Here is a 24,433-nt window from a genome sequence, read left to right on the forward strand (position 1 = left end):
CACCACCTCTGCCTTAGTCAGCTTGTTTCCTATATATCTGTATGGGGAGAACCACTGTTCTACTTAAGCACAGTGGCTGTCAAAATGTCCTGTTGTGCATTGAAGAAGATATTGGCACACAAGGAATTCAAGTTGCAGGGAGCTCATTAAAACAAGCAGGGTGCTCTCTGCAATTTGAATGCCTTGTGTGCCGATATCTTCTTCAATTCGCTGACTGGGAGGTTGACGGATCCTCTAATATTGAGCAACAGGCAATCTAACCAAGGGTTTGCGACTGTTCATTTCTTTGTGTGAAAATGCCCTGTTTGCCATAAGTCAAATAATATCAAAATGGGTATAGATCCTCGTGCAGATTTTGGTAAGAAGACAATAAATGTAAATGTTTATTTACACTGCACAATAAGAAATAAATACAGCAAAATAATTTGACATCAAAGAGGTTTATTTTTAAGACCATCATTGCTTAATACAGTGGTTTCTGTACAAAGTCTAAATTATTGTTTTGTAAAAAATATTTCAGCATCATGGCATTTTAATTATGTATAAGTATTTAAAACAACAATGAAAAAGAGAAAACACTGGATGGATATAAAATGCTACACAAATAAGTTTCTAATATGATTGTCATTTCCTGATAAATATAAAAAAAATTCAGCTTCTGGCCTGCTATACCTTCAAGGAAATCTCAGTTATTTATCCAACTAATTTGAAATTTAATTTAAATTCAGGTTTGATCAAAGCTTTAGTAAAAAAGGCCATTTATATGATCATGGGTAGCATTATAAGTATATTGAAATTTTTCCTTAAATGGTCTGGGCTAAAATGATTATCCAGAAGAGCAAATATGCATTTACCCCCATATATCACCCTGACTTGCCTTCAAATTGGGCAGCCACATATTAAATGTAATTTGTATACAGCTTCCATGTTTGCCTTCCTTTGGATCTGTGTGTTTTTCTTTCTAAAAGAAAAAATCATGGAAATATTTTTCCTATTTCATAACCTGTCTGGAATCTAACTTTTAACCACATCATATACTGTTCTTATATATTATGTAGTATTAAAGCAGGTTTTTATGTATATAAAATAGGTATTAAAAATATGGTAAATAAATGGTGACAATACTATAATTTAGTAGTAATAGTGGTCTTTTTAGAATTATTTATATTAAGACTTTGTTCAGGAGCTTGTTTCATTGTATGGTATGGATTATCCTTCACAACAGAATATATAACAAAAGATATTTGTATGCAGTGGAACATTGAGATTGAAATAAAATTGGGTTTCTTGGGGCCCTTGTTGACCAATATGGATTCTAAAATGCATATTGAATAACTATTACCAATTTGTTACCGGCGATTAAAATTAAGAGAGAAAACTTTGAATTTGTTCATAAAATCACAGCCAATGGAAATTCCATATATATTCACTATACTTGTTTAAGGCTCAGGTTTAAGTGTGTTGAAAATATATTGATGGGTTATTTATTAAAGTCCAAATGCTAAATACTCAAAAAATTTGAGTTTTTTTTAAACAATAAAATCCAAATTTTTAGTGGAAAAAAAACTTGAATATTTATTATACCCCGAGGCTGTTAAAAGTCAGACTCCGAAAATCCGCCATCTCAGACCTGCCAAGGTTGTTAAGTCAATAGGATAGGTACTATTTGGAAGTTTCCGACTATTTTGAGTTTTCAGGCAAAAATCCTAAAATTCTGGCTTTTCTGGAAAAAGCCCAAGGGGGCTCATGCCGTAGCTCTGTTACACAATCCTGCTGCTCCACAATAAGAATAATAATAATGTTTCAGCACAATGCACACCTTTAAGTGATTATTCCTACCAAAAATGTATACTATTAAATGCAATACATTTGTGTGCTTCCCTTACAGTGAATTTTCTTTACTGCAAGTAAAATTGTTGTAGAAATCGATGTAGTACCTGTATTTTGAAACTATCCTGTTTTAGTTGAAATATATTAACTCCGTATTTTTACCATTATGTGTACTTGGCTTGTTCTTGCTTTACGTATATAAAAAACAGTTTCAGTGGCCTGGTATTTTCTGTATCAAACTATGATAAAATGTTAATCACCAGTGGCTGCATGTAGCTGGGCACACATTTCTCTCTCTGTAATGTTAAATGTCTTAATAATTCATCGGTGCAACACTCCTTATACCTATGCCACTGATGTTATTGTATCCCCTAATTTCTATCTAAACAATCTACTCCGATACTGTTTTCTGGGCACAGGCAGGATCGACCTCCTGGAGTTGCCAAGCAAAGGTGTGTGCATCCTCCATTGTTTACAGTACAGTAATTTTGACCTGTAAAACACAAAGGTTTTGATTATTAATACATTTAACACTGAACATTAATATTGCTCAGTGGGTGTCCAATGACTATGACATGGTTCTTATTTTAAAAGTGTCCAAGGAGTATGTTTTTTTCTCAGCAGACTCTCTTCTCCATAAATGATTAGAATTATCGTGAGAGGTGAGAATTAAAAAAATTTGCATAAACATAAAAAAGTTTATTTTTTTAACCATTACATCTCTGTCTCTTCAGCAGTTTAACTTAGTGCGGGGACCCTTTCCGGGTATGTGCTTAACTGGTTGTTTATACTGTCTTTCTTTGGGAGACCTCATACATTTATTTTGCTTTAAATTCCATTTTAGGCAGATAACTGCTAGAATTGACTCATATCTTTAATTGCTCCCTTACTATCACATCCTGGATAAATCAATATAACCTCAAAAAACTTAACTTATCTTCTCAGATCTCAACCTACTCTCCTTTTATGATAGCTGCTAATGGCATGCTCCTTAACCCTGTTGATTCAGCATGCTGCCTTACTTTGACTTTAACATTGATAAAATTTTTTGTTACCTTACAACGTCAGTATAGCATATATCAATCTCACCTAGGAAAGAACCTCCACATGTAAGGATAACTTACAAATGTTTGTTCAAACAAAGAGTTCACTCATTTGCGCCTCACTATATCTGCTTACTTGTGTCTTTATATGTTCCTACTTGTCTCCTCCAGTCCTCTCATAACATCAGCTTTTTATACAACACACTCATCTAATGCCATCTCCTACCTTAAAACTGTTTCGCCTTCTGCTCCATAACTACAGAATTCTTTCCCTGAATTCTTCTATAAAAACACTCTCTCAGTCTCTTCAAAACTAAATGCAAATCCAACCTCTTGGAGCTCTAGCACAATATCTAATTCAGCCTTGCCCATTATCAGGGCCACCTTCAGAAATCATGGGGCCCGTACGGCAACATTTCCTGGGCCCCCTGCTCCCCGCCCACCCTCAAACCCCATATCTCGACCACCCCACAGTAAAAAGGCCACACAGACATCAGAGCTAAAACATTAAACCCCCATAAGCTATAAAAATCCATTGGTGATCAGGGTACCCCCCTACAAGTAAAAAAAAAATATTGAAGGCCTACCCCCCTCCCCCACAAGTTATAAAATACTATTGGTGGCCAGGACCACCCACAAGTTATTAGAATCCACTGGTGACCAGGACCCCCCTTCAAGTTAAAAAACATGTTATAAAAAGCCATTAGTGATCAGGAGGCCCCCTACAAGTAAAAAAATTGATGGCCTATGCCCCCCCCCACCGGGCCCCCCACCCACAAGTTATAAAAAACCATTAATGATCAGGGGCCCACCTGCAAGTAAAAAAAAAATTGATGGCCTTTGCCCCCCCCACCCACAAGTTATGAAAAACCATTAATGATCAGGGGCCCCCCTGCAAGTAAAAAAATTGATGGCCTGCCCCCCCCCACTCACAAATGATAAAAAACCATTAATGATCAAGGGCCCCCCTACAAGTAAAAAAAATTATGGCCTTTGCCTCCCCCTCCCACAAGTTATAAAAAGTCATTAATGATCAGGGACCACCTGCAAGTTAAAAAAAATGATGGCCTGGGCCCCACCTCCCTCCCACAAGTTATAAAAAGCCATTGGTGGCCTCCTTTTACTTAAAAAAAAAACTTGGTGGCCAGGCCCCACAAAATTTAAAAAAAATTGCTTGCCAGGGTTTTTTGTCCAAGGGGGCCCAGACATGCTTCACTTACTTGATTAGCCAGGCCCCCCTGCTTTCAGCTTGCTGCCAGCTTCAGATAATAGGACAGCAGCTCCGTGCACGCAAGTTTTTCTTCTATTCAGATTTTCTGTACCCTCATTGGTCCTATAAGGATAAGTCCCAGTACAGCTGCATTGGGATTGGATAGGCTGGTGGGAAGTTCCTACTTCCCCTATCTAATCCCTGTACCGTGACTTATCCTTAAAGGACCAATGAGGGTACAGAAAATCTGTATAGGAGAAAAACTTGCGTGCACGGAGCTGCTGTCCTATTATCTGAAGCTGGCAGCATGCTGAAAGCAGGGGGCCCGGCTAATCAAGTACCGTATATACCCGAGTATAAGCCGAGTTTTTCAGCATCCAAAATGTGCTGAAAAAGTCTACCTCGGCTTATACTCGGGTCAGCGGTAGCCGACCCGAGTAGCTGAGATTGCAGTCACTTTTAATCATTCCTATACCAACAGTACAGGAGAGACTGCAATATCCCACAATGCCCTCTGTTGGTTATATGAAAGAATACCAGTGCACCCTCTGTTGGTTATATGAAAGAATAACAGTGACTGCAATATCACACAGCGCCATCTGTTGGTTATATGAAAGAATAACATTGACTGCAATATCACACAGCGCCATCTGTTGGTTGTATGAAAGAATAACAGTGACTGCAATATCACAAAGCACTCTCTGTTGGTTATATGAAAGAATAACAGTGACTGCAATATCACACAGCACCCTCTGTTGGTTATATGAAAGAATAACAGGACTGCAATATCACACAGCGCCATCTGTTGGTTGTATGAAAGAATAACAGTGCGCCCTCTGTTGGTTGTATGAAAGAATAACAGTGACTGCAATATCACACAGCGCCATCTGTTGGTTGTATGAAAGAATAACAGTGCGCCATCTGTTGGTTGTATGAAAGAATAACCGTGACTGCAATATCACACAGCACCCTCTGTTGGTTATATGAAAGAATAACAGTGCGCCCTCTGTTGGTTATATGAAAGAATAACAGTGACTGCAATATCACACAGCACCCTCTGTTGGTTATATGAAAGAATAACAGTGACTGCAATATCACACAGCGCCATCTGTTGGTTGTATGAAAGAATAACAGTGCGCCCTCTGTTGGTTATATGAAAGATTAACAGTGACTGCAATATCACACAGCGCCCTCTGTTGGTTATATTAAAGAATAACAGTGACTGCAATATCACACAGCACCCTCTGTTGGTTATATGAAAGAATAACAGTGCGCCCTCTGTTGGTTATATGAAAGAATAACAGTAACTGCAATATCACACAGCGCCCTCTGTTGATTATACGAAAGATTAACAGTGATGGCAATATCAAACAGCACCCTCTGCACATGGTAGTGGGACAGTGGGACAATGCACACAGTAATCCGTTTGGCAATTCTCTGTCACCATCAACTTTGCAAAGAAGTCCGGTTGATTGCTGGGGGGGAATTTGGCAGAATGTGCGCTGCTGGGAGACAGGGCTGTAGTTGTGTCTAGGCTTATACTAGAGTCAATAAGTTTTCCCATTTTTCGTAGGTAAAATTAGGTACCTCGGCTTATACTCGGGTCGGCTTATACTTGAGTTTATACGGTGACTGAAGCATGGCCAGGCACTCCTTAGATGCAAAACCATGTGGGACCGGGACAACTGTCCCCTCTGTGCCCCCCTGATGGCGGCCCTGCCCAATATCACCCAATGCCCAAAACACTACGTACTTACCTTGAGGACACTGTGAATAAGCAGTAGTAATGCCATAGAGACGGGATCGTTTGGAAGGCTGGAAACTGCCATTCTCTTTGGAAATGGTGCGATCAATGGCTACAACAGCATCCCTAATGCACAGAAGCATAATGACATGTGAATGTTAACAGTGACAGAACAAGATTTCATTGCCCCTCTATTTACCATTGTGTTCCCATTCTGATTAGAAGAAAGCCTGAATATCCATTGTAGGTTCGAATTAATTAGACTGTTTGATTGTACCGATGAACACAGAGAGGTGGGGCTTCGGGTAATTGCTACTGTGATTTAAGTTTGTGTGGGTTAATGGGGCTGTATACTTGACAAAGGGCATGTGTGCCCGAAACATGTACAGTAGTATGTTACACTCCTAATAATGGAAGATTTGCAGCAGAGATCTGTTTGCCTCAGCGTCCTCCATTCCATTTGGTTTATTTGAATTTATGGTGCCTGGGCAGAAGCACAGGAGGTACGTGTGAAGAGGCCTACATTATAAGCCATATCTGCTAGACCTGTTTTATTTGATTGGACTATTAATTATTAATTCTCTCCTTTTTTAAATTCTGCCACTTAAAACATGTTGCATTTAAAGGAGAAGGAAAGGCATTTGCACTTGGGGGTGCCAAAAGTTAGGCACCACCAAGTGACTATATCTACTTCCAGAGAACACCACAGAGTGATTCTCTTCCCGCTTCTTCTTTCTTCTCACAGCTGCGAGAAGAAAAAAGCAGACTATTTCGTTCTACTGCGCATGTGTCTGTCTCGGGAAATTTGAAGAAAGATATGCATATGCAAATTAGGGGGGGAAGGGGGAAAACATTTTATATTTCCATGTTTTGTGACAAAAAATCACGCAATTTCCCTCCCACCTCTAATTTGCATATGCAAATTAGGATTCGGATTCCGTTCAGCCGGGCAGAAGGATTCGGCCGAATCCTGCTGAAAAAGGCCGAATCCTAGCCGAATCCCGAACCGAATCCTGGATTCGGTGCATCCCTAAAAGAAAAAGCAGGAAGACTATTGCTCCATGGTGCTTGCTGGAATAACCTGGCCTAGTGCAGTTTTCTCCTGATAAAGCCGAACCCTGTAAATATTTTTAACATGAATAATGTATATATTTATTTGAAATACCAGCTTCCCCTGTTGGAGCTGCCATCTGGTATCTTGATGGGAATAATTAGGCACATGCACATGTGTATATTCCCTGAGTATACTGGATCTGCACCACTGCAATGGAGATAGGCACATAGAGACAAATGTAGGCAATATACCGAGGGTGTCTTTCATGAGTATTGTAACATCTATTCATAGTGCAGACTCTGTGAGTCCTCAGCTCTGATCTGGGAAACCAGCCTTTGCTCAGTAGAGGGTCATACTTTAATTCCTGGCACAAATAGCAATAAGGAAGTCTGCTCATGCAGAAAGAGGACTTACAGTATGTGCTGGATCTGGCTGCACTCTGCATCTCACATTGCATAAGAGCACATCATTGTTGCTGTGTGCTGAGGAAAGGCAGAAGGTGGGAGTAGGAATGTTACATCCTTGTCCCACAGGCCCCTCATGAATACATGGCTGTTGAATGCAAAGCAACTGCATGTCTCTTTGCTCCAACAGTGTACAGAAAACTGCAGCAGTGGAACAAATGGTTCCACTTTTTGTACTTTGCACCCTGCCTTCCAAAACATGTGCATTTCATTTTAAATATCACCTTACCTCTTCCAGTCTGTGTAGAATAAATTCTTTCCGTAACTTGTTATACCAAACGGATACTGAATGCCTTCCACAATCTTTTTTCGTGCAGGCTGACTGGGATTCATGCATTCCATTCTTTTAGTTCCTGTTACCAACATTCACATAGTTTATTCCTTATCAATGGCTCTTTTGCTTAAACAAACATCTAATGAAGTGAAGAGAACAGTGTTCCAATGTACATTGCACTATAAAACAAATTAAATTGTGATACATTCTCACGGACAATAATAGTAGAGTACTACAAGAATGAGGCTATGAAGCAAGATTAAATGCTCAAAATTATTATTTTCCACAACAGGTTTCGAGCATATAAAGCTCTTTATCAATTGTATGAACCAAATACTACTTAAAGTTCTTTACAGGAAGTGATGTACAAAGGTAATGACCACAAAAAGCTATAACTGCAATCCACCATAGTTGCATAATAAACTATGTATGTTTTCTTTATAATAAAAAACCGCTAAAGAGAAATATCATAGAAAAATGTACCTGCATCAATCCAACAAAGCATTGATGAATATGGGTCAATGGTAAGTCCATTTGGGAGACCAAGGTCATCTTTCACAAGAATTCTTCTGTTGGTTCCATCCATATAAGATGTCTCAATCTTTGGTGCAACTCTGTTCCAGTCTGTCCAATAGAGATTTCTTTGGAAAAAAATGCATTAATTAATTCAATAATAATTCAAACAGTTTAAACAGTCCATTACTTTGCGCAGCTGCACTGCTGATAGTGTGTTTCATGTAGTGCAATTACATTTATGTGTAGCTATAGGACTGATCATGATATGATATTTTGCTTAATTGTGAGTAGGGTTGCCATCTTTGGGCTATAATCCAAGACAAAGGGGGTGTGAGCAATGCCATCATCACACAGGTAGTGGCAGGCATAATTCTGAAGATTTCTGCCCCATTTCCAGAATGTTAAAAACTGAACAGAAGGTCTTGACCCCTTGAAAACCAGGCTGTTCAGATTAAATCCAGCAACCCTAGTTGTGAGTATGCTAACTGAGAACAAACAATGTAATAAATGTATTTAGTCTCTAGTGATAATTAATAGAACTTCCCCCATAACCCTCATTTTTCTCTCTATCTTTTCTGTGGTGCACTCTAGGGTTAGGTGCAAATGGTGGAATTGTCCATTCTGATGAAATTGGGATATTGTATATTTACCAAAAAAAAGTTAAGACTGAATTTGTTGTAAGAATCGAAAAAACATCTGGATATGTATTTGTCAGGCTAGAAAGCAATAGTAAGCACTACAGTTAGGTTAAACCAGAAAAGTACAAAAAGTATGAATAGAGTAAACCTATGGCATATGATATGACACTGAAAAAGTGGTTTCAATTCAAAAATACACATTTGGTCAGTGACAGTTAGTTTCCATGCATATATGCACAGGCAGCACAGAAGATATCAAGCCTTTCTCTTCAAGCAGAAATACACATGTGGAGGAAAAATAAGTGTGAAAATAGCCTAACAGAATTATTTTGTTTAAGGAGTGCCTAGCCAGCATTTATTCAGGCTTGAATTTCAAATATTCTCTCAAACATTTCTTAGCACACACACAATGGCTAGACACAATTGTCCATATTTTTAAAACGTCAGTAATGTTCAGATTTCCTGAAAGAGCAATGAGAAGTTAACTTCATTTGAGTCCTTGAAAAAAATAACAGATTAAATCCAGAATAAACACATTGACTAAATCCATTATCAAGAAGCATTTCCATTTTTCCCACAGTCAGGATGTTTTTACAAGTGTGTCATCCCAACTATGTGGCCTGTTTAGTTGATCTTTGGCCTTGAATACTGGCTAACATCACCAATTACAATTATTCATCTTTACTGATGCATCTAGCACTATATAGACATGAGAACAAAATTAGATTCCATTAATGATTTTATACATAGATTCATACTGAAATTTCTATTCTAATTGCTAAAGACTATATTCATTATAAAAAGCACAATAAAATAAAGGAAAAATAGATGATTATGAATATCACAGGTAAAAATACCCTTTAGGAGCATCAGCTACTATTCCTCTTGGGTTCTCCAGATCAGTATCAAATAATACTCGACGGTTACTTCCATCCATCTTGGCTACTTCAATTGTATTCAATGCAGAATCAGTCCAGAAAATGTTACGACCCAGATGGTCAACTGCTATTCCTTCAGGGCTTCCTAACTCTAAAATTGAAATAAACATTAATATTTATTACTCCATGAAAGCTGAAAGAAGTTTATAATGTGCATGCTTATTATGCATCAAAAGATATTATCATGTATCTAACATTTTTTCTTGTCCCTTTCACATTGTAGATAGGAGTTACCTAAAACATGATCTTTATTTTGTATTTTACTTAAAAATTACTGTAGGTTAAAATTATGGCCTGTATCCTGCCAATTATGTGTCCTGAAACTGAGTATTTTAGCCCATATAGTTTTTACTGTAGCACTGTCTTCTGCTTTTAGTACAGTACATATTTGTAACTGTTTAGAACAACAGCCCTATTCTCAGGAAATGATAGCATGAGGGACAGGAACACCTAACCACCAACATACTTAAAGGGGTGGTTCACCTTTATGTTCACTTTTAGTATGTTATATAAAGACCAATTCTAAACAACTTTTCAATTGGCTTTCATTATTAAATTTTTATAGTTTTTTAATTATTTTCCATTTTCTGCTGATTCTTTCCATCCTTCAAATAGGGTCACTGACCCCATCTAAAAAGCAAATGCTCTGTAAAGCAAATTTATTGTTATTGCTATTGCTGACCCAGTCATTCATTCAAAGCAGTGCATGGTTGTTAGGGTAATTTGGACCCTACCAACCACATTGCTGAAATTGCAAACTGCAAAGCTGCTGAATAAAAAGCTAAACTACTCAAATACAACAAGTAATAAAAAAAATGAAAACCAATTGCAAAATATCATTCTCTACATCATAGTTAAAGTGAACTTAAAGGTGAACAACCCCTTCAAAGGCCTCAGTTTGAGTAAGACTAGAGTAAGACTAAAAGAGTATTTGCAGGCCAATATTTAGATTATAATAATATAGAATAAATCACTGTAAACATATTAGTTTGTTCATTAATAAGCAATTAATTAGGAATAAGAAGTACTGAATCCAGGAGAAGGTTTAGTATTTTGCCAAATTCTAGCAGTGTTTGCAGGATTGGGTTCAGCAAATCCAAATCTGAACTCTTGTAACTGTAAGGGCAGAGATACACATGGAGATTTAGGGAGATTTAGTCACCCGGTGACAAATCGCCTCGTCTTCGGACGACTAATCTCTCTGAACTGCCTTCCCGCCAGCTAGATTCCTCACGAGGAAACTTCGGGCGACTTTTGGAAAACTAAGCGATCCGAGTTCCATCCCACCGGCAATTTAGATTCTAGCCTGCGGGAAGGCATTGCAGGGAGATTAGAAAAGAAAAGGCGATTTGTCGAATCTCCACATGTGTCTCTGCCCTAAATCTCTGGACAAGTGAAAATTTTGTTTGTATAAATAGATTGTTATTTTATTTTTTTTATCAAATTTGAATATGCAAATTAGGTTTAGGATTTGGCTGTTGAAGGATTAGGTATTGGTCTGAATAAAAAATGTATGGATTTGGTCAGTGTGTAAGGGTTCACTCAATTTGAGAGATTGGTGTAAATGTGTCGCTGAATGTGGATTGTAAATACTAAGACGTTTAGGTATCTTTTAGTACATTCTGGATTCCTCCAGATGTATAAATTAGTTAAATGAGTTTTTTGCTTGTTGGATTTGTCAGGTTGAGGCTGGGGGAGGAGCTTGTTGTTTTCTTGTAGAGGAGCTTGGGAAGAAGGAGTCTGTTAGTCTGTTGGGAGAAAGAGTCTGTTAGGACCATTGAACCTTTTGAGGTGACTGGAGGAAAAATGAAGAATGCTCTGCTGTGAGAAGGAGAAAGGGTGATCTGTTGCTGCTATCACAAGACAGATTTTGGAGGATCTGCTGTAAAATTCCTAGGGAACAAGCAGCTTACTGGTGAGAGAGGGAAGAATATCAGTGGCTTACAGAACAGCTGGCACAAGTGGTAGAATTAGACTTCCCTGTAGTTCTTCTGTAAAGTAGTTTTGCATAAAAGCTGGTACATCACAACAGGATATACTGAGGATGTCTGTACAGGATAGACTGAGGATGTCTGTATCATCAACTTTGCAAGCATAAACTAATATACATGTGTGTTTGCCCTGCTATGCAATTTAAAGAATCAGGACTGTCCTCAACCCCCATTTTGCCACCATCAACAGGCCTGCTCAGCACAATTAGATAGAGAAAGAGAGAGACAGAGGGCTCTGTATTTCATTGACAGACTTCCAGTTCGGTGCCCGAGGCAGTGGCGTAACTACCGGGGGAACAGGGGGTGCGATTGGGCCAGGGCCCGCACCCCCTCAGGGCCCCCCTGGCAGCTTGCAAATCTAAATAACCCAATCTCCACTGAAAATGTGTCCAATATTATCAACAATTTGAAAGCTTCAAAAGCAGGTGGTCCTGATGGCCTAACTCCATCTTTTTATAAAATTATGAGGGACAAAATCTCACCTTTTCTAACAAATTTATTCAGTGATATTTTATTTTTTGGAAAAAGTTGACCCTCTAGTGAACTCTCGAATCTCAGAGTCTTCCCTAAAAAAGACAAAGACCTATCCCTCCCCTCCTCCCATAGACCAATTTCTTTATTAAATCAAGATATCAAGATATTATCCAAGGTCAAGTAATGAATATATAGGATTCTTTTTCAAACTCTTTACTAAAAATTTCAACTGTAATACCCCAAAAATCAGATAAAATATTTAGGATTAATAATTAAACAATTTATATTCAATAAATGTTACTCCAACTTGTCAGAAGGTTTCCTTCATGTGTGAAAAATGGGTCAATTCACCCCTTAATCTAAAGGGACGAGTGATATTTTTTAAATCTTTAATATTCCACAAGCTGATATATCCATTAATTAGTCTCTCTTTGCTTATAAAACATTCTGATATCAAGAAACTTGGTTCTGCTTTAATCAAATTTATTTGGAGTGGCAAAAAGCAAAGATTGCCCTCCATAAGTTAAAGTGGACCTGTCATCCAGACACAAAAATCTGTATAATAAAAGTCTTTTTCAAATTACACATGAAATCCAATTTCTATTTTTTATTAAAGCATTCATAGCTGTTGTAAGCTCATTTAAAAATCTCAGCTGTCAATCAAATATTGTCTGCCCCGCTCTATGCCAGTGGCATAGAGCTGGGCAGACAATTACTTTCACTTTCCATTCAGCACTTCCTAGATGTCACTGCTCTCCCGACATTCCCCCGTTCTCTTTACCGTTTAATTGTGTAGCCAGGGCAGGAAATGGACATCAGGTCCCCCATTCTGGTGCACAAACAAGGTTCTGAGATCATACAAGACTTGCCTTAATAAAACTGTTCACAAAATGGCTGCTTCCTGCTTGCTATAATTATTAATTCCCAGACTGAAGGAAACAAGATTCAAATAATTTATATAGTGTAATTAAAGTTCATTTTGCTTGACTAATGTGATAAAATAGGATTTGGAATGTTTTTTTTTTGGGCGACGGGTCCCCTTTAAGAGCTCCAGTTAAATTTGGAGGTTTAAATCTCCTATCAGCCCTTACCAGATATCTTATTGAGTGGATCTCTCAAGGTAATAAAGTTACAAATCCTGAAATTGAAGTTTTTCAAGAACCTCACTTTGATATTGTATCTGTTCTACATAGTAAATTGAGTAATATTTCTTGTGATTTTAAAAATAATCCACTCTTTCGCCACTCTATTTTTGTGTGGAAACATTTATTCTCTCGACATAGCTACAGTTATATGCAGACTCCTTTTATGTCAGCTAAGCTCTTACTTAAACCCTCAGATTTTCAAAAGTCTGATTCCTTTTTATTTTCCTTGAAGAGAAAATTACTAGTCCTAGTAAAGGATTTATTAGATCCACTTAAGGAGACCCTGATGCCTTGGTCAAGACTCAAAAAAGAGTATGGGCTTCTTGAATCTGATAGATATTATTACCTAGCTTGTCCATGCGGCCTTTCTTTGTTACATAATAATAGAAACCTTGTTTTATCTGACCACAAGCTAACTGAAAATTTGACAGAGTTTTTGGAAATTCCCACTTTGATTTCTATTAACTCCTTTAGATTAACTATCTAAAAAATTCTGGAATGATTATGGGTCAGACCCACATCCGTTACTAAAAGTTTCCATCAAATGGACTGAGTTTTTACAATGTCAAATGACTCCCTCAGATTTGGTGAAGTCTATTTATAATAACAACAAATTAATTTTAGCAGAGAGTTGGAAAATACAACACTTGAGTTAGTTCACTTAAGCTATGGGAAAATTTTTTCTAAAAATACTTTTTCTAGTCCTGTATCGTATTGTCCTAAGCGTGATGAGATTAATGTGTTACAATGAAAGTTAAACTCCTTATTCATCCACTCTTTTTGAAGATTCCAATGTTTTGGGCTCATCAGCAGTTGTTGGAGAAGCCATCTCCACTTAGTAACATAGAAGAAAATAGGGACTGGAGAGCACCCGAGGAAGGACCTTTGCTGTCCGAAACATGTAGTGCATAAATAAGGAAAATCAACTACATTGAAAGGCTATCCAGTCCCTATTTTCTTCTATGAGATTAATGTGTCCCTTTTCCATTATTCATAGACCTGCCCAAAGATAGTATATTTTGGAGGGAAGTCACTAGTTTTTTGAACATGAACCTGAAAATAAAAAATCTTCTGGTTTTGATTTATTACATCTAGATAAAATTAAGCCTTCTTCAATTTTTAATATAAAATCTATGTCCCAAGAGAGTAAAATATCGACAACCCTATTTTTTGCGGCTTCCAGGAAGGCTTTATTTAATCATTGGCTACAAAAAGAGCCCCCTCATTATCAGACATTATCTCTTACATAAACCAGTTTAGTTGGCAGGAAGCTTTAATTTTTCATTCAAAAAGTCATTTAGACTTATATGGTCTCCTTATTTTGAGATCTGTGACTCCAGTACTAAAAGTCACATATCTCAGTTTCTTCAATTGTAAAATTACTGTACTGTATGTTGGGTAATCTGACATTCCCGAGGACATTGGGCTTTTTTTCCTTTCTTTTCTTTTTGATTATCTGTGCATCCCCTGGTTTAGTTTATGTTTTTCTACATTGAAAGTTATATATTCTTGAATAACATGTCATTGTATTTATTGCAGCTGCATTTTATTTGCTGTCATGTTGATTTTTTATTGTTTACTGTGAAAATCAAATAAAATATTTCAAACTGGATTTCATTTACAGAACAGCTTTTTAAAGGGGTGGTTCCCCTTTGAAATAACTGTTAGTATGATGTAGGGAGGGATATTCTGAGACAATTTGCAATTGGTTTTCATTTTTTATTATTTGTGTTTTTTGAGTTGTTTAGCTTTTTATTCAGCAGATCTCCAATTTCAGCCATCTGGTTGCTAGGGTTCGAATTACCCTAGCAACCATGCACTGATTTGAATAAGAGACTGGAATATGAATAGCAGTGGGCCTAAAATAGAAAGATGAGTAATAAAAAATAGGAATAACAATATATTTGTAGCCTTCCAGAGCATTTGTTTTTTTAGAAGGGGACAGCAACGCCCATTTGAAAGCTGCAAAGAATCAGAAGAAAAAGGCAAATAACTATAAAAAAATAAATAATCAAAACCAATTGAAGAGTTGCTTAGAATCAACAATTATACAACATATTAAAAGTTAACTTAAAGGTGAACCACCCCTTTAAGCCTCTACTCCTTGGATGAGGAAATTGTAACAATTTACAAATGCAACAGTACCATATATTCAGCAGCTGTGACTTAATACATTAAAAGTTTTGCTAACTGCAAAGAGACTTCTTTTTTTTCCAATAGGTTACATTGATACATTACACTGAAATATTTTCCTTGTTACATTTCATGAGAAATTGAACTGGATAACTTTTCCAAAACCAAAGTAATAAAAAGGCAAGTTTTAATAGTTTTAGCTATGTTTACAAGTGGCTAGTATTGAATAACATATCATCTAGTGTAGACTGAAGGAATATTAAATTCAACCTTACATTTCTTTTGTCCAATGCCTTTATATAGTTACAGAACATTTATTTGGCAATTTCCAAATTCAACCGTTTGGGAGTGTAGAGGATAGGGTAATTGTGGTAAGAGATATTAAAAATACTTGTTTAAATATTAAGAGAAAATGTATATAGATCACAGATTTACCTGTTTTTATAATTGCAGTTGGTTCTCCGCCATTTATGCTGGCTCTGCTAATAGAGGGTCCAGTAATGTCAGTCCAGTATACAGTCTTGTCCACACAGTCATACGCTACAGCAATTATTACTTTATCCTATAATAAAACAGCAGGTGTACATTTCATATGTACAGATATACGATCTGCTGAAACCCATTATCCACAAAGCTCAGAATTACGGGAAGGCCATCACATTTTTAAAAATGATTTATTTTTTCTTTGTAATCATAAAACATTACCTTGTACTTGATCCAAAATAATATATAATTAATCCTTATTGGAGGCAAAGCAATCATATTGGCTTTATTTCATTTTTTAAAGTTTTTTTAGTAGACAAAGTATGGAGATCCAAATTACAGAAAACCCCAGGTCCCAATCCATTCTGGTTAACAGGTCCCATACCTGTACAGCCAAAAGATTGTAGAACATCACAGTAGATACAGATATCTGGGATCTGTGTGAACAGTATGACAGAACTGCCACCAGGGGAAGCAAGCAAGAGATCTATTGGACACCTAGTCAAGTTGGGATTCAGGACTGCCACAAAAAAAGGAGTGGGGCTTCCTGTTAAATGCATGCGATAGGGGCGCGATTGGGGGCATGATCAGACTGCTGCATGGGGCCATATGATTCTTGACAGTATCCCTGCATTATGACATAGTACATGATCAATGTAATGTTAAGAATTTAAATTTCAGCTGCAGATGGAGGAGTGCAGGCTGGATATCCCTTTTTATGATATCATTATAAAGATTATGAAAGCTGTGTTACTCAATCCAATACAAAATTGCTATACTAAAAATAAAAGGAATAATTTCAATACATATATTATAAAAGCTTAGTTGTAATCTTTTCATAGTGTTTCTCCATGTTTTCAATGACAAATCTGTAAGGCAATAATGAGCCATGGTCATTCCAAAGTTTAAATATTGCGTATTCTTTAGCCTTGTATCACACAACAGTTGTAACAATAACACTGCAATGCACCCCTGCTCAGAATTCTCTGTACTTGATAGAACCTACTGGGATATGAAGTAAGGTTTTGGCATCCGTTTTCTTCATGTTGTTTCCCTCTAGTGGAACATGTTCAATCTTCCCACTCTGTGCAAACAGCAAATGTGTTCCTGGTGGCAGAGGAACAACATCTGGTCTCACAACTGGTCCAACAGTGGGAGGAAGATGAGTCACTATACCAAGACCTGTGCACATATGAAAAAAAGCATTAAAAAACACAAAATTTGAAATTGGATGATCCCCTTAAATTAGATTTTGTCTAATCAGATCAGAAAACCATTTATTGCAAGTTGCACATCAACATCATATCACTCACACTGAAAAAGTATAATACTGTGGGTGCTGCTGGGGACAATACATAACAATGTAAGTAAGGCAGCATATACAGAATTGCAGACACATTCCTAAAGGTTAAGTAAGTCGAACAGTGGTTTTAAAAGAACTGAACAACTTACTTTACCAAATATAACACCGATAGATTTTGACTTGAGAACCATAGTCCAAGGTATGTGTGAGAACAACATCATACAATCGTCTTTTGCTACCAAAGCTGATAAATGAACGACAGTAGTTGCCACACATGTTAACAAAGAAAATTATTAGCATGGGTAAGAGCAAACTGCCTAAAAGACCATGTAAGTCATGAAGGTTAAATAGTTGATGCTATTCATAGTCTAAATTGTTACTATTGCTTTCTCCAAAGATGTTAAATGTAAAAAGCCAGGTAGGACTTGACTTCCATACTTCCTGAAAGACCACGGGGCACATTTACTATTGGTCAAATATCGAGGGTTAATTAACCCTCGATATTCAACCATCGAAGTAAAATCCTTCGACTTCGAATATCGAAGTACAAGGATTTACTGCATTTAGTTCGATTGATGAAAAATCATTCGAACGAACCATTAAATCCTTCGAATCGAACGATCCGAAGGATTTTAATCCATCGATCGAACGATTTTCCTTCGATCAGAAATAGGTTAGAAAGCTTATGGGGAAGGTCCCCATAGGCTAACATTGATGCTCGGTAGGTTTTAGTTGGCAAAGTAGGTAGTCAAAGTTTTTTTTAAAGAGACAGTACTTCGACTATCGAATAGTCGAATAGTCAAACGATTTTAGTTGAATCGTTCGATTCCAAGTCGAAGTCATAGTCGAGGTCGAAGTAGCCAATTCGATGGTCGAAGTACTTTGAAATTCGAAGTTTTTTTCATTCGAATCCTTCACTCGAGCTTAGTAAATGTGCCCCCACGTATCATGTGCTTGTTGATAACACAGTTCAGAAGAATGCTAAAAGGCTATCATTGTGACTACTTTGAACTACAGTTGTGTAAGGCAGCAGACAAAAGTGACCTCTAGGGTCCCCTTACGGCTGCAGCAATTTCAAATGAATCATCAGTGATTCCTAAGAAACACTTCCATATTGTTGGAGGACTGTATTATTAGTGTCATTACTTGTCATAGGTATGTTTGATACAGTCTTTCACAGATTGTCCAGCTAGAATGTTAGGAGTGATATGCCAACAAAGTTGCAACACGGTAATAGTGAAACACAGCCATTAAATGTTTAACAGGGATAACATCTTATTGGTTGCTTGTGGTTACGCTCCTGGGCAAATTTAGTGCCTTTCCTTTCATATGGGGGATAGTCTTTAGTTGCCTCAGCCTGCTGACCATTTAGGAGATCTCCTACTAGCAGTCAGGTGATCCATGCCACAATAGGCCATGGTGTTTATTGTTATCACACAAATATGGGCCTACATTCATGGATTAGCCTGGAGATCTTCTGAAACCTACATGGAGTATTTTGCTCTATGCCTTACCACTACTAATCAGACCACAAGGTTAATCCAGATACTAGCTTTGTTGCTGAGTCAGGAAGTAGTTTTTTTTTAGTTTTTTTTATTTTCCAACTATTAAGTTACCATATTGGAAAAAAAGGGCCTGCCAGAATACAGGATGCAATCCACACAATTATCTAAAATAATTATAACAGTGTGTAAATAACACATAAGGGAACACGGGGAAATAACATGAAAGAAACACAAATAGTACAGGTATGGGACTTTTTATCCAGAATGCTCGGGACCTGGGGTTTTCTGGATAAAGTAATATGGATCTCTACAAAATAAATCATATAAACATTAATTAAACCCAATAGAATTGTTTTGCCTCCAGTAATGATTAACTCATCTGTAAATGTAGATCGTATAATATATGTTCTGTGTTAAAGTATCTTGTAGAACAAAGGGGTATATTGATCAAAGAGTGAAGTTACTAGTGAAGTTCCGCCACTCTACATTCATTTCTATGGGATTTTTATAGGCATATTTATCAAACGGTGAACTTTCACTTCACCCATTGATAAATACGCCTTTCAAAATCCCATAGAAATGAATTGAGAGCTGCGGAATTTCACTCTAGTGGCGGAACTTCACTTTAAATTTACCCCATAGATTCTACGCTCTACAGCATTTAAGGATCTGGGAATGGAGGAGCGGCTTTTAAAGCCGCTCGCTCTGTTCCTTCTCTGTTCCAGCCCCTAGGCAATGAGCAGGGGTTGGGAACGAGTGGCCCATGAAGCGCATTACCCAGGGGCCCCAAAGGCAGCAGCAGAACACGTGCAATGGATGTGATCTGCTGCTGCCCGTACTTCCTGGAACGCAAGTTCCGCCCCTTTAATGGATCATCAAGACAGTGCCATAATGACTGAAAGCCCTCCAGGATGATCGGTGAGCCTGTCACCCAAGATTAGTGCCCCCCCCACACAAACACACACTTATTTTAGCAATACACACCAACAATCAGACTTACACACACGCACATACAATTTTTGGGGATCAGGGGGTCACACAGCCCTCACACACGCTTGCACACACACACAGCACACAATTGGCCAGTTGTACACACACATACACACTTACATTATTTTGTGTCTTTTTATTTTTTTTATTGCGTCTGTTTATTTGCCTGAAAAAATGGTTTTATTGCCATTGCTAATTGCACTGCGCAATACCTGTTGTATGTTATTTCAGTGATTATATTGCAATTTTGGTGATTTTGGCCATTTTATTGCATGTTTAGCCATTTTATTACATTTTCAGCTTTGTGTAGGTGTTGTTCGCTTATGTCCATACTGTTAGCGGGTCTTATGGTTGCAAATACACATTCAGGGTGATTTTATTGTATCAGTCAGAGTGTCATACGTGAAAATTGTACGACACTGTACCAGCCAGTTTGATTTAAATTTCCTCTTTTTCTTGGCATCTGAAGAGGAAAGGCTACTATCTGCCCCAACCCCAACAGGTGTTGCAATCATGGGTACCCCCACACCCTCAGGGGTGCCCATAACAGGGGTACCGTTTTTTGTGGTAGGAACAACTGTGGCCCTGGGGGATGCATTGACATGTTTCCCCCCCCTTCTCTTTTGCCGCAATTCTAAGACATGCTGCAGCCTTAGATATCTTCAGTGAAGTGAGGTTTGGATGTTGTAGAGGTGGGTTGTGTAACAGCCACCTTAAGGTTCTTTAGTGAAGGAGATATCCCCTTTGAGGACCCTACTGAAATAGTCCCAGCAGGATAAGGTGTTTTATTTGAGGCACTGGGGGGCAGGAACAGGGGCTGTGGTCTTAATTTGCCCTTTGGGCCAACTCTGGCGAGTGTGCCCCAGGTTCTTGCAAAGGAAGCACCTCACTTTCTCTGTGCTGTAAAAATTTTTATACAGCACCCCTTCAAACGGAATCCCAAAAGACCCCTCAATAGTGTCTTGCCCCCGAGGTAAAATTAGTTGCACCTGCCTTTTAAAGGAAAGGACATGCCTCAGTCTGCTCTCCTGACATCCCACGGGAATTCTAGACATATTTGATTTTAACTCCCCAAGGGCTTGCAGGTGGGGGTACAATAAGTTGTCTTCCAGGAAGGGGGGCACATTAGATAAAACCACCCTTGTGCCCAATCCTTCTAGGGGTTCTACAGGGACATAACTCCCTCCCACTGTGATACCCCTCTGCACCAGAGCATGAACTGCAGTTAGCGTACAGGCAAAGATTATGGCTTTCCCATACATTTTACTTGCTGCCACTACTGCAGAGGGGCCCACAACTTCAGCTGCAGCCTTTATATAAGCCTCAACACCATGAGCACTTGACATTAGGCATCTGACCCCATGCTTCCTTGTAAGCTTCTCTACCCCAGCAGTGACTTGGCTTGGGTTGCTGCCAGTATCTACAGCCTGTGCAAATGTTTTAGCAGGGGTCACATTGGCTGTAGCAGCAGAAGTAGAGGCAGTGGGGCTTTTTGACATGGGCTCTGACTGGTGTTTATTAGCAGAGCTACAGTTGGGTTTTTCAGGTCCTTTTGCTTTAGAACCCTGAGGTTTTTTTTTTATAACTTTCCTTTTTATTCCCTCCCATTATTTTAGAAAACACCACACAAAAAGAAAGCTTTATACTATTGATCAATAAAAAAGTGAATTTGAAGTTGGGAAGCTGTGGCAGGGAGAGGGTTAATGTGAGCAGGTGCCTGGGAGTTGCACTGCTGCTGCTGGAAAAGATTTTATAGTTATACTTATATTAAATCCTTCTCCCTTTAGCTTTCTCTCCTCACAAGACTGAGTGCAAAATCAAAATACCCACTCAATCTGTACAAAAAGTAAACAATTTGTGCTGAAACAACAGAAAAATGCAAATGAAACGAACACCCAGGTGTGGGGGAGGGGTAGGGGATCTAAAAGTGAGTTTGTAGCCCAGAGAAAGTGAAGGGAACTGGGCTAGGAATCACTCACCTTCAGGGTCAAAAGAAAAATCTAATTTTAGCAAAGAAAATCAACTAAAAACTTCCCAAATTTTACACACCAAGTGGACAACACATTCACACACCAAGTGAAAACAAAAAATCCTGTATTAAACAGGGATTTATATGCTTAATTCAGCACCAAACAGAGAGCTTTCTCCTGTGTGTTGATTTTTCATTTACTGAAGTTACCCACAGGACTATTTGTATGCGCTACTGTCATTTTAGGGCCTCTAAATGCCAGATACTGGTAAACCTATGCACAATGGGCACCAAACTGTTTGGAGGACCCATGGCAATCACATTTAGGGTTCTTTTTCTTGGTATGTACTGATACATACTAGGGATGGGCAAATGTTTTCACCTTGTTTCCCTGCAGAAATGACGCCCATAGACTTGTATGGTGTTGTGCGTCAAAAAAAAAAAGATGCGCATCAACATTTTTTTGACGCCCATAGACTTTAATGGGCATCGGTGACATTTCGCCGGCGGCGAATTTTTGGCAAAATGAAATGGGTCAAATTTGCCCATCCGTAATACATACAGAATCTCCTTTACCGCAGAATGGACAAGCAGCTGGGGAGTCTGTAAAACAAGCTAAATACTCTCCCATGCTCTAGGCACCATGGAGCACTTTCCAACTCAAGTCTCTGGTGGGTCTAGACACCAAACTGGAATAAAGAGCTCTACACTGAGGTCTTTAATCCTCATTAAGCTCAAATCTCCAGATGGTATCATAGCGGGAGATGAGGGCAAGGAAGTGTATAGTGTGAAGCATTAGAGAGTACAACAGCTTTCATGATATATCATGAAAGCATGCCAATGTAAAATTCTCCAACTGGCTCAAGTTGGGGGAAGGAGGTGCTTGAGGGGATTGATGGATTTTGGGTGCTATTATTATGTCTGGAGGTGAGGAGTCGCAAGGTGGACGTGCCTTTCCACCATGTAAAACCCCATCAATGAAGGTGTGAGAATCAGCCGAGATTGTGTCCTTGACTTTCTTGAGCAGAAGTGAGTAACCCTAGTGGTGAGGAATCCTATATGTTGCATAACTGCCTGAAAGTCCACCTAATCTGATTTCTCAAAATCCAGGAGATCTCCAACTCTGGTTTACCCAGCCTGGCATAGGCAATGGCAGATGCTGATGGATTCCAACATCCTAGTCTTAGAAGATGGATTGTAAAGTAGGGGCTCATTTAAAATGTTTTCCCCTTGAATGTCTCCTTGCCTTAACACGGAGACCATGCTTCAGGTCTTTAGAGTGTCTTGGTAGTAAGTCGCCAGTGTTGAAAGGCTTCTTAGGAAACCCTCAGGTTCAATGACAAACAATTGCTGGTCATACCCCATATTGCGTACCTGCCATTAAAAACTCGATGCTAGGGTACACCACTGTGGAAAAGCATCTCTGTATTTGCTGGAAGGTGTGTACTTGAGAACATTTGCACACACAACTCCCTGCCCTCCCTCTCTCAATGGAAGGCTTGAAACACCTGCAGAAACCCAGTGCTTTCCTATCCAGAGAAAGTCAAGTAATCTTCTTTGGATCTTTGCAATGAATTCTTGGGTTGGGCTAAGACATATCAGCCGGTAGAAAACATAGATAGTACTTAAGCAAAACCCTTCCACTTCCCCAGGCGGGTTAGAACACATTCCTCAAGTTCAATGAAATTCTGTGAGAAAGGATGCTCCTCAGCTGATAGGTAGACCTAAATATTTAATGATGTTACTCTCCCACGAGATGTCATGAAAAGCAGGAGGCAGGAAATCTACCTGTAGAGAACCCTCCAGAAGGCCTGCGCTCTTGGAACAGTTGATCCGGGTAGATGAGGCAGCAGCATAGACCTCTTGACACTCTTGTGCCCACTCAAGACCAAATAGGTCCTGAGCCACAAGAATTATATCATCAGCATAGGCTGAGAGAACCACCCCTATGTCAGGTTCTTTGAGCACCAGTCCCATGAGCCTTTTCCTTAGGAGACACAGGAAGGGCTCAATGGCCAGTGAGTACAGTTGTCCCGACAAGGGGCATTGTTGCCAAACTCCTCTTCCAAAGGCCAGAGGTGCAGTCAGAGACCAGTTGATTTTAACTAAACACTCTGCAGAGGCATACATTGTTTCCAGGTAGCCCACAAACTGGGCCAAAGCTATAGTCCTACAGAGTGCCTAAAAGATATTGGTGATCCACCCTGTCAAATGCCTTCTCTTGATCCAGAGAGAGAGAAAAGCAAGAGATAGACCAGTCCTTCTCACAAAATGTAGTAAGTCTAGGATCAGAAAGACATTATCAAAAATTGTCCAACCGGAGACTGTATAGGACTGGTCAGGATGAATCACCTCAGCCAGCACAGATTTGAGCCTGAATGAGATAGCTTTGGCCACGATCTTATAGTCTGTGCTGAGCAGTGAGACTGGTCTCCAGTTCTTAATAATACAGAGATCCCCCTTCTTATGAAGTAGTGATAACACTGCTCGATGACAGGAAAGTGGCAACTCATCTTTTTTGAGGGCTTCAGTAAGGACCCTATGGAAATCAGGGCCCAGAGTATCCCAGAAGAATGGTAGAACTCTACGGACAGTCCAACAAGCCCAGGAGATGTATCGCGGGGCATTAAATGGAGTGTTTGAGAGAGTTCATCTATAGTGATTGGTGTTTCCCACCTATCTTTTCTCCTCTCACTGACCACTGGAAGCCCTTCCCATGGCTCCTCACA

At 38.8% G+C, this 24,433-nt stretch overlaps 1 protein-coding gene across 1 annotated transcript in view; it reads right to left on the bottom strand.

Moving 5' to 3' along the window:
* Positions 1-424: 424 nt before the first annotated feature.
* nid1.S (nidogen 1 S homeolog) overlaps positions 425-24,433 on the bottom strand; it is a 103,990-nt gene continuing 79,981 nt past the window's right edge. The window contains exons 14-20 of the mRNA XM_018265352.2: positions 16,944-17,119; positions 15,890-16,016; positions 9,631-9,802; positions 8,103-8,260; positions 7,575-7,698; positions 5,841-5,953; positions 425-2,323 (exon numbers count right to left, since the gene is read on the bottom strand). Of these exons, the coding sequence (XP_018120841.1) occupies positions 2,202-2,323; positions 5,841-5,953; positions 7,575-7,698; positions 8,103-8,260; positions 9,631-9,802; positions 15,890-16,016; positions 16,944-17,119 (992 nt within the window). The 3' untranslated portion in view covers positions 425-2,201. The remainder of the gene's footprint in view (positions 2,324-5,840; positions 5,954-7,574; positions 7,699-8,102; positions 8,261-9,630; positions 9,803-15,889; positions 16,017-16,943; positions 17,120-24,433) is intronic.

The sequence above is a fragment of the Xenopus laevis genome, chromosome 5S, assembly GCF_017654675.1.
Source record: "Xenopus laevis strain J_2021 chromosome 5S, Xenopus_laevis_v10.1, whole genome shotgun sequence".
NCBI classification, from domain to species: domain Eukaryota; kingdom Metazoa; phylum Chordata; class Amphibia; order Anura; family Pipidae; genus Xenopus; species Xenopus laevis.